This window comes from Pteropus alecto, unplaced genomic scaffold (assembly GCF_000325575.1).
Source record: "Pteropus alecto unplaced genomic scaffold, ASM32557v1 scaffold79, whole genome shotgun sequence".
Taxonomy (NCBI): Eukaryota; Metazoa; Chordata; class Mammalia; order Chiroptera; family Pteropodidae; genus Pteropus; species Pteropus alecto.
Window position 1 is genome coordinate 19,911,378 of NW_006494612.1, and position 10,789 is coordinate 19,922,166.

The window sequence follows — 10,789 nt, forward strand, 5'->3', positions numbered from 1 at the left end:
AGGTTTTCTAAGCAACGAGTTTTAGGGAATACCCTATTACTTGTATGAAAGTAATTAGGTAATTGAGTCACTTAGTGCTATTATAATCTGGGTTACTTGATTTGACTTTTAGGCTCATCTAATTACCTGGGCAATTGCAATGTATCCAGTTGACTTCAGGTACAGTGGAAAGTTTGATACCCCACTTAAAAATAACTTAAAAAATTATGTTCTACCTTACAACCCTTTCTATCCAAGGAGATTCAGAGACTAGCCAATTGATTATATTGTTTAGGATTTCTAATTCACTTGCTCTTTCTATTAGAAGTTGAGCTGCTTAAGAGATCTGCTTGAGAAATGAATTTTTTTTAATTAAGATATTAGAAAGAACTTTGAATCAGCCATGAAATTTACTCTATATCATGCTTTGTCTATTTTATACTATCAAAACTTATATTGTTTAATGCAGTGGTCCCGAACCTTTTTGACACTTGGGACCAGTGCTCCTTTGAGAATCTAATGCCGGATGATCTGAGGTGGAGCTGAGGAAGTGATGCTAATGCTGGGGAGTGGCTGCAAATAGAGATGAAGTTTCTCTTGGTCACCGGTGGCTCACCTCCTACTGTGTGGCTAGGTTCCTAACAGGCCATGGACCCAACAGGGCCTGTGGCCCGGGGGTTGGGGACCCCTGGTTTAATGGATATAGGCATGTGCATTTTCTAATAAACAGTGTGCGCTAGCCTAAGACAATCAGCTGTCATTAATTAAGCTAATACAATCAGCTAATATACAAGTCTATTTCTTATCGTGAGTTTGGTCACAAAAGTTTTTTTGTGGGCTGGCCCCTACTTTTTTCTGTTTGCACCTAATTTCAGTCCTCAGTGCCACTCTCTTTCCTTTCCAGCCCAAACCACTAGTAGAAGACTTTACATCTTGTTCCTTTTTTACTGTTCCCTATTGCAGAAATCCCCATTCTCCTTCCCACACTGGGCTAACCAGCCCTAATATAAAACGGTATAAAAGCTCCTTGTTTGAGTGCAGTAGCAGAAAGAATAGAGAACTTACTCTGATGAACATTTTGCCTGCATCTTTTTATTTAGTCCTTCTACTTAACTTTTGGGGGTATGTAGTTTCTACCACCTTTGTCAGTTTACAGATGGGGAAACAGAGACCTAGAGTGGTTAACTCATTTGCTCAAGGTCAGTTAGTTATTGGCAGAACTGGGTCTTAAAACCAGGCTTTTTCTGATATTAAAATTTACTCTTTTACCACTGCTTTGCTACAGCCTAAAAAGGGAAAATGTTTTCCTATCAAAAAAGACATGAGAACAATGTTACAGCATTTTAGAGGAGGTATTATTTTAGCTGGAGGGATCAGGAAGGCTTTGGAAAGCACATGTCATGTGAGGTTCACGTGCCTGAAAATAGGTAAGCGTCTCCATGAAGACTTTTGGGAGGCAGGGATGGGAGGAGAGAAAGAGAAAGGCTTCCAGGAGGAAGTACATAAGAAAGTACAGTGTTAGGGGAGAGCATCAAGTGTCCACTGATCTTGCAAGTGTTGTAGTCATTAATAAAACATAGCTTTGGCAACTTTACCATTGCCTAATTTGTTCTTTTAAAATGTAAATTAGTAGATTAATATCTTAGGGCCAGCTATAGAACAAGCAAGCAGGAAAGGTGTATGGTACAGCTTCCTGTCCCTAAGGCAGTTTCTCTACCTGAACTTCTAATGATGTCTGAAATTTATCTGCAGAGAATTATTCCTGTGGGTCATAAGGATTTGGTCTCTCAGAGTCCCTGAGTAAAATGTAAATACACTCCTGAGAGAGATAGCATCTTATCTAGTAAGAATAGTTGCTACTTTACCAGAGAGAAAAAGCCTTTAGCAGCAATGCTGAAACCTGACTGGAAATTCACTGCACTTTTATTGCATGATTTTCCTTGTCTTGATTAATGTTCAAAACAGTTCAGTTACCAAATATCTTTGCCCTTAAAACAGATTGGTAAGTAGAAATCAAATTTCAGCATTTTAAGTAATAAAACAAAAATAATAACCTCAGCAGTATCTTTTAATGATCTGTTATTAAAGACAGGCATAAATAAGGAAAAGATCCTTTGCCTTTACAACCAAAACAAAGAATTGAGTCAATTAAAAGTAATTCAAGCCAAGCCAAGCCAAACAAACAAAACCTTTGCTACCCTTCATATATTTTTGAGGTAATTGTGTTCAGATTGTTCTAAATGTATCCAGTTATAGAAAATATTATAATGTCAGCTGATTTGTTTGAGTTGCTTAATAAATCCCTTTGTAAAGTTTATAATTTTGATATTCTTGGTTGTAGAATGAATGGAGTCACTTGATGAATTTTCAAACCGAATTTTGGATGTCTGTGTTGAACTAATGACTTCAAAAAAAAGAAATAAAAGTGTGATTATGTCAAGTTTTCATGGTTCCAAAACCATTCACAAAACCATTACCAATTTCAGAACGTGGGTATTTTATCGGGGAAAATGTTAGGAAATGTTAGTATTTCTGCAGTTCCATCTGTGGGACACCAGTAATGTTAGCATCACCTAACAACATGTATTTTCCAATATTTTCTACAACAATAATAATATTGTGGAAGACATGGTAAATCCAAATTGAGAAACCAGAAAATCGATCCCTTTGTCTTTTTGCATGTGATAGATACTTTGGTGTATGTGCTGAGGAAGCAAGCCCTGTAATAGGTACTTTGAAAACACTTTGAGGTTAATTTTTGAGATAAAGTAACTTTGGTTAAAGTAGATGTTCTTTAATTTTCATGGTTATAGGATACCTTTGAGAATATGATGAACTCTATGAGCCCTAGACCCTGAAATAAATATACGTATTTACCATACCATAATTTCGCATGTGTTTTATGAGATTCATTGACCCCTGAAATTCATTCCTGGCTTATAGCAGTTAACTGTGACCCTAAGTGCCATTGTGTTTTTACTTTGTACTTAGAACTGTAGTTCAGTTACTGGTAATAAATATTAGGAGAAGGAAAAGATAACTGGGCTTAAATGTTGTATTATGGGAATATTGCCTTTTAAACTCTGAAAGTATTTGAGCCTAAAGCGTTCAAGTGTCAGATCTAAGTTTCCATTTGAAGATTCCGCTTAGTGGTATTTACTCTCTCAATGTCAGAATTGCAGGGTGGTTTGTAGTTTAGCAGCAATTTGGAAACTTAAGCTCTAGGAGACTTCCTGTGTAATGTAAATGATGCTATTTTTCACATTTTGTAATTGTCAAATAAGTATAAATTAACATCAGTATTTAATAAAAGTATAATTACTTACCCCGAATTGACTTATAAAGTTCATGCCTATTGTTTTTTAAAAATTTTCATTCAGAATTTATTTTTGTCATATTCTTTAATATCATTAATTAATAATCATTATGGCTTGTTTTTTCTGCTCTTGCCCAGTAGATGGTACTGTCAGCTTTATTTTGAAATATTCTGTTTTCAGAGTTAATCATTTTTAAATTAATTTTTTTCCAAAAAGTAAAGTTATTGTTAGGTCTTTTCCTTCCAGTTAACACTTTGCCATCTCCCAGACTGACATCTTTAGGTTAACACACTAAGCATAGTTACCTGGGACTTCTGTCTGGAATATGTAGTAGGGAGAAAACATTTTGCTTTCCTTAACTATTTCAATTTGTTCAGTCTAGAAGACGATCGTAGACTATGCAAAAAATTACTTAAGGTGCTGTTTTCACCTAGTGGGAAGAATAATTATTAGTATTTTTTTGCTTAAGAATTTTTTGACTTGTCCAAATTTAGGTTGGTAAAATAAATACATCTATTAGCATGTTGACCAGATCAGTTTTTCAGAGTCAAATGGAATACCTTATTTCAATACTATATATATCCATGCTCTGTGAAAGATCTTAAAGGTTTAAGCAAAAAGTTTTATTATCTTTTTGAAATTTGAGCCTTCTAACTCTTTGTCACCTGTTAAAATGAGTGAATCTCTAATGTCATTCTGTTTTATGGAAAAACGGAAGGAATACAAAAAACTTTGAACTTCATGAATATGACAGTAAACCTAGCTACTTCATAGAGGATGAGGCCCCTGCCCATAGGGAGTGGTTAAGCCTTCAGCCATACAAACTATACAACTAAGCTGTTACAGAAATGTATTTTGTTTGAAGCTTGCAATGAACTGAGAGGAAATTTTCAATATTTGGAGTCAAAATGTCCATGAAATCAAAATGCCCTTACATTTTGGTGATAAAATTGGCCTGGAACTAGTACTAGACTTGTTTAGATTTCATTGATATCGCCAGTTGTTTTGGATGGCTAATGGTGAATGTAATGGAAAATTCTAAAGAGCAGTGAAAGAAAGAAGTGTTGAGCTGGGGGTCATGTGACCCATGCTTCCATCTTCCTCGTTCATGTCTTGGAATATAATGATGTGGATGCGCTGGTTATAATTTATGGACTAGAGATATACCTTCTCTCTAAACTAGATAAACTTGAGTGAGACAGGTTGCTTCCTAGGAAAACAGTAATTCTCCTTTTACTAATTTTGATGATCAAATAAGCTATACTATAAGAAAAATCTTAGCAAAAAATGATGTTTGAAATTACAGGCTATGTGAGCCGTCAACTCTACTGGATAGTGCCGGATTGGTTGTTTATAGCCTTAAAAAGTACCTTGCTGCTTTCTTCTGTCCTCTCCCTCGAATTTTAAAATTAGTAAAATGCAAAGGGCTTAATATGGGTAGAAGGCTCATCTAGACATAATCGTTTAGATTAACTTTTAAAACCTAATTAATTTTCTTAAAGATTATATGTATCGGCCATTAAATGATTACTGCTCTGAACACTTTTGTTAATTTTGCCCCTTTCTACTGTATTGTTGCTAGTTTCGGGTAAATGAATTTGGAGCTCTGGAAGTTATAACAGATGAAAGTGAGATGGAAAATGTTAAAAAAGCAACAGCTACCACAACTTGGATGGTACCAACTGCTCAAGAAGGTAAGAATGGGTCATCTGCATTGTCATTTCTTTCTTTTGAAAGTTTTAAAATAAGAGTGTCTAAGGTTTTATAATAGGCCAGATCTTTGAAAATCCTGGATGCTCTTCATTCACTTATTTTTAGGTAAAATTCTATAACGAAACTGATATGGAACCAGCTTTTATATTTTAAAATAACCATTAACTGTCTTCTTTCCTAATGCCAGATCTGTAATAGCACCAGGTTAATTGGAAATTATCAAGTAAATCCATGTAATAGCCTATCCAGGTGATTTAGCCAAAAGCCTGCCACTTTTTTCTCATCTACTCCGATGGTTGTAACTAACACCTATATGCTGATGACTCCTAAATCTATATCTCCAGCCCCGACCTCTCCCCCGAGCTCCAGGCCCGTATTTCCACCTGCCTACTGGACATCTCCACCTGGATGTCCCACAGGTACCTCAACTCCACATGTCTGAAATGCAATTCATTTTCTATTTCTTTCTCCCCTACCCCCAAACCTGCTTTTTCTTCTGTAACACATATCTCAGTTGACGGTAGCACCATCTGTCTACCCAGTGGACAAGCAAGAAATCTAGGAGTCATCCTAAGTTTGCTCTCCCAAGCCCCATAGCCTGTTACTTAATTCTCTTGGGTTTTATTTCCTAAATATGTCTCAGATCTGGTCTTTTCTACCTATTATTGCTGCCACTGCCTTAATTCAGGCTCTATCAGCTCTCACCTGACTATTGCAGACATCTAAACGCATCATTCTGCTTCTGATTTCACTCAGTTTATTCTGTACACTGAATTTAGAGGAACTGATGTAGGTTGTTTATCTGACACTTCACCAATTTATTTTTATCTCTTTAGCAAAACATACAAAGATCTGGGTGACCCGCACCCATCTACTTGCTTTTTCTCTTTCCTCTCTGTACAGTTCTTTGTACGTTGTATTCTGGCAGTGCCAACAACACTGAAGTACATGTAATTCTCCCAACACATCATGTGGCTTCATGCTTCCTTGCCTTTGCTCATGCTGTTTCTTCTGGCTGGGATGCTGTTTCTCTCTTTGTCCAGTTGGTAAATTCCTCTTTGGCTTTCAAAACCCTATTGAGGCTTTATATCAGAAAATCTTTCCCTGAGCTCACCCCAGGCAAATGAATCACTTATTCTTCTGTACTACTCCTGGAACTTGTTCATGCTTCAATTACTGCATGTGTCACATTTTATTATAAATATTGGTTTTCTTGCCTGTCTTCTAGACTGTGAGCTCTCTTGGGCAAGGTCTATACTGTTATTTTCAGATCTAGCTTAAATTGGTGCCTAATAAATGTTTGCTGAATGAACGATTAGCCCGATGATTCAGGCAAACGGGAATGTGAGTTCCTAAACCAATTGGATAATTATGATTCAGTAGATCTACTACAGTAAAAGTAAAACAGAGATGTTGATTTAGCCAATTAAGTCAAACAATTATTCATCAAAAGGTGATAAATATGAAATAACATAGGTAACCCTTTTTACGTTTTGTCAAGGATATACCTATAAAATACGATTGTATAGATTAATGGTTTCTGAACTGTTAATCTGCTGAATTTAGTGACTAAAGAAATTTCCTTCATTTTACTCCAAACTATAGAAAAAGCCTTGAAGAGCTTTTGTTTATCTTTTCTGCAGAATTATTTTGTTATATAAATGATTCGAGTGATTCCGCCAAGGCCATCCTCTTTTTCTCCCAAATGCTATAGATTGATCAGTCATTCATTCAACAAACGTTATTCTTTTGTGGTGTCGCTAACAAAATTATTAGAAGGAAAAGTTTAGATATATTTTGGAATGTTTTCTGTCATGGTTTTGAATTTTTTCTCTTCTTTTCATCTTCTAGTCTTTTCCGAGAAGACTGGGATGCCTTTCAGGTTGAAGGATCCAGTGAAAGTAGAAGGGATTCAATTCTGTGAAAACTGTTGTCAGTATGGCAATGTAGATGAGTGTCTTTCTGGAGGAAACTATTGCAGCCAGAACTGTACTCGGCATATCAAAGACAAGTAGGTTTTTGCTCCATTCCATCTATAAAATGGGTTTTAGAGTCCAAGATCATGGTAGTTGGGAATACGGAGACTCTGACCTCTGTCACCCTTTCATGTCCTTTCTTTTTTCAGAGGCTTCCTTTAGAGACACATGAACCTTGATCCCATTGCTGGACCTAGTAGTTTCAGTCATGTGTGACCTGAGTTTTACTGCTTATGTCCCACCTGCAATACAACTTCTGCCTCATTCTTAGCCTTTCATTTACATTAATTTGATTGATCCCCACCTAAGAGTATTTAAAGTTCTCCTAGCTACGTACACGTTTTGATGATACTGATGTTTATGGAAACATAGTTTTGTTTATATTTGGAGGATTCTTAGTTAACGCAGCTAAAATTCTACAAATGGAATAAAGCTGAATGGAAATCAACTGAAGGAAGATGGCTGTAGTGAACAGTGTAATGAGTTGTGTTACTGCCGATCTCAGAGCAGATTTCAGAGATGTGAGTCAGGGATGTCAGCTGTGACTGACAGTGATATGACTTTTGGGGGTACAGAGTTCAGTTTATTACTAAGCAGATGTATTTCTTGCTTGTATATTATAAATAAATGACTCGACATTTAAATTTTAGTGGTAGTTCCCATGTATTTTAATCAGTACAGCCTTGTGAATTGTCTGTTTTTGTTGGCCAACTGATATTTTACAAAGTTATATTTGGCCTTTTTCAGTTGGACTTGTCATTCTTAATAATTACTAGTTCTTTGTTTTAACGTTGCCCCAAAGACTGAAATATCTTTAAATAATCGATTCTTTTATTAATATGGATGTCAGATATGAAAGACAAATAATTTTAAACTTGTTAGAATCTGTTTCAAATATAGTGCTGGTCCTCTTTTGAAATTAACACATAAGCTAATTTCCACTTTCTACCGTGACAGTATCTTACATATATGAAGTGTTTCTTATCTATGATATTCTAATTCTACACATTTCTCCTGGTAGTTAAATATTTTTCCTTTGGAGGGTGATTTTTAAAACAAATTTTGCATAGAAATTCAATATGTAGATATTGTATAGGTATTGTTTCCTGTCACTGTTTTGGGTTTATAAACACAGCAGAGATCAGAAGGAAGAAAGGGACCTAGGAGAAGACAATGAGGAAGAAGATCCTAAGTGTAGTCGGAAGAAAAAACCAAAACTATCTCTGAAAGCTGACTCCAAGGAAGATGGAGAAGAGAGAGATGATGAAATGGTTAGTATCTCTTTTATAACTACCAGGGAACACATGGTGCTTCATAAATGGGTAGCACCGTGGTCAGAGGCACTGGCTCTGCACTAGTTACTGAATTCAGATGTTGCTTCTGCAACTGTGTGTTACCAGCAGTAGGTTACCCATCTACCCTCTCTGTGTTACTATCCTCATCTCAAAATGGGGATAATAAACAATAGTACCCTTTCCTGAGGGTGAAGTAGGATGTTCTGGAATTTATTACTGGAGTGAAAGAGGCAATAGCAAACCTTCAATTTTGCAGATGAATCCTTAGTTTCTCTCAATAGCAAAATGTTAATCCTATTTTGGTAAATTGCAGATAGATCTCATAAAACTATGTGAGTAGGTAGAAAGTAGATAAATGTCAGATATACTTGGGGAGAACTAATTAAAAATATGTGAATTAAAACATAAATATCTTATCCCTAAAGTATATATTAATGGTACTACATGTAAAGAGAACTTTGAGATCTTAAAGCATTGATATCAAGCAACTAGTCACTGTTGGAGGAGCTGGGAATGCAAGGATGGCTACAACAGCAGGTAGACAAGATCTCTTCTCTCAGGGACATTACATTCTTACTAAGGGGACATATAATAAACAAAAGAGACAGGAGAAATACCAGCCTGTGGTAAGCGCTGTGCTGAGAATTACAGTAGGACATTAGGATTGGCTGACTTTGGGTTGTTAGGGAGGCCTCCCAGAGAAGATGGCATGAGTAAAGTGATCTGAGTATGAAGGAGCCAGCTTTGTAACATTGGGAATGAGGAGCCCCCCTGGGCAATGGAATAGCTAAGGAAAAGTCTCTAGAGTAATGTGTAGCATCTATGGTTTGAGGAAATAAAAAAAGGACAATATAGTTGAGTCTTGGAGGTTTGGGGAGAATGAGGTAAGATGAGGCTAAAGGTCCTGGTCATGTAGGGTTTTTTAGGTAAACAAGAGCAATGGATTTTTTTTTTGGTTCTGAATCTGATAGGAAGCCATCAGAAAGTTAAAAGCAAGGGAATAATTTGATACGATTTATAATTTAACATGATGGCTCTATCTAGGGCAAGAGTAGAGTCAGGGAAACTAGTTAGGAGTTTATTGCAGTAGACTAGCTGAGAGGGCTGTGTGAGATAGAAGTGAATGGATCAGGATAGATGTTAGAGGTAGGGTCATCGGTGTATGAAGGAAAGAGAAGAATCAGGGATAATTCTTGAAGTTTTGGCTTGAACAATTGACTGGATAATGATGCCATTTATTGAGGATGAGAAGGCAAGACTGGAGTGCAGAATCTAGAGTACTGGGGCATTGTGAGTTTGAGATGCTTATTACATATCCAAGTGGAGATCCCAGATAGGCAGTTGGATACACGAGTGTGGAGTTAAGGAGCTGGTAAGGGCTGGACTTGTGGACTGGGAACATCTGGTAGACAGGTGATCTTTCAAGCCTAGGGAGAGTGATTAGATGGAGAAAAGAAGGGGACTGGATTGGAGGATTTATCAGCAAAGGGACTGAGAAAGAGGGGCCAGTGAGGCCAGTGAGGCATGAGGAAAATCAGAACAGAGAGGGGTCAAGAAGCTAAGAGAAGAAAGTGCTTCAAGGGGACAGGAGCAGGATCTGTGCTATTCCAGAGTGTAATTCTTGAATGACCTCAGGCCAAAAGCAACACAGTTCTCAAATGACCTATATTTCTTTCCTTAAAACTTGTAATATGAAATTGAAGAAAAGTACAAAAAAAATAATAATAATAATGCTTTCTGACAGCTCCGTAACTTTTTGTTGGTGCCAATTTCATGAACTTCTAAAAATCATGATTTTCATTTCTTACGGTAGGAGAACAAACAAGATGGAAGAATCCTGAGGGGTTCTCAGAGAGCTCGAAGGAAAAGACGAGGTGATTCGGCTGTTTTAAAGCAGGGTAAGTTGATGAAAGAGAAGTTTTACTTGTAACTATGAAATTTCAGATATTTCACGCAAGTAGACATTTTAGTCTTAGTTATAATGCACACTAGACTTGTTAAAGTATTGCTTTGAGGGTTTTTTTTAATTTTGTCAATAAAAATTATGATTTTGAAGTAGATAAGGGGCAAATGGAAATTAGTAACTTTTGAGTAGTGTCAGGGCAAACATGAGAACGTCTTACTTTATTTTTGTATCAAATAGGTTTCGTTTATTTTTGCAGTTTTACTAAAACCTCTGTTCTTACTCATTTTTTAAGATTTTAAATGTTTAATGTTTTCTTTCATATACAACCTCCTTGATGTGGTACCTTTTCCCCTTTCGTTATTCCTCAGGCAACACTTTATTCTCAGGAGGAATCCAGTCCTCAGACCTTTCCCTTTAATACTTGAGTAGGTGAACTTGTCACCTTATTCATTATGGACCTTAGGTCATTTCCATAGAGGCCTCAGTGTCTTTCACTTGGCTTTATCCTCTTGACCTGCCACATCTGCCTGGCCAGTCAGTCCTTCACGTTAGAAAACTGCATTTTGCACAGTTTCACTCCCAACTGGCCCAGTCATGCTTTCC

General features: G+C 36.6%; 1 protein-coding gene across 12 annotated transcripts in view; it reads left to right on the forward strand.

Moving 5' to 3' along the window:
- L3MBTL3 (L3MBTL3, histone methyl-lysine binding protein) overlaps positions 1-10,789 on the forward strand; it is a 101,716-nt gene that overhangs the window by 23,148 nt on the left and 67,779 nt on the right. For 9 of the 12 annotated variants that reach the window (XM_025042438.1, XM_015600153.2, XM_006926160.3 and 6 more), the window contains 5 exons: positions 4,879-4,990; positions 5,354-5,428; positions 6,861-7,020; positions 8,121-8,256; positions 10,094-10,178. In XM_025042438.1, the coding sequence (XP_024898206.1) occupies positions 4,879-4,990; positions 5,354-5,428; positions 6,861-7,020; positions 8,121-8,256; positions 10,094-10,178 (568 nt within the window). The remainder of the gene's footprint in view (positions 1-4,878; positions 4,991-5,353; positions 5,429-6,860; positions 7,021-8,120; positions 8,257-10,093; positions 10,179-10,789) is intronic. The other 3 variants (XM_006926161.3, XM_006926162.3, XM_006926163.3) reach the window with 3 other exon arrangements.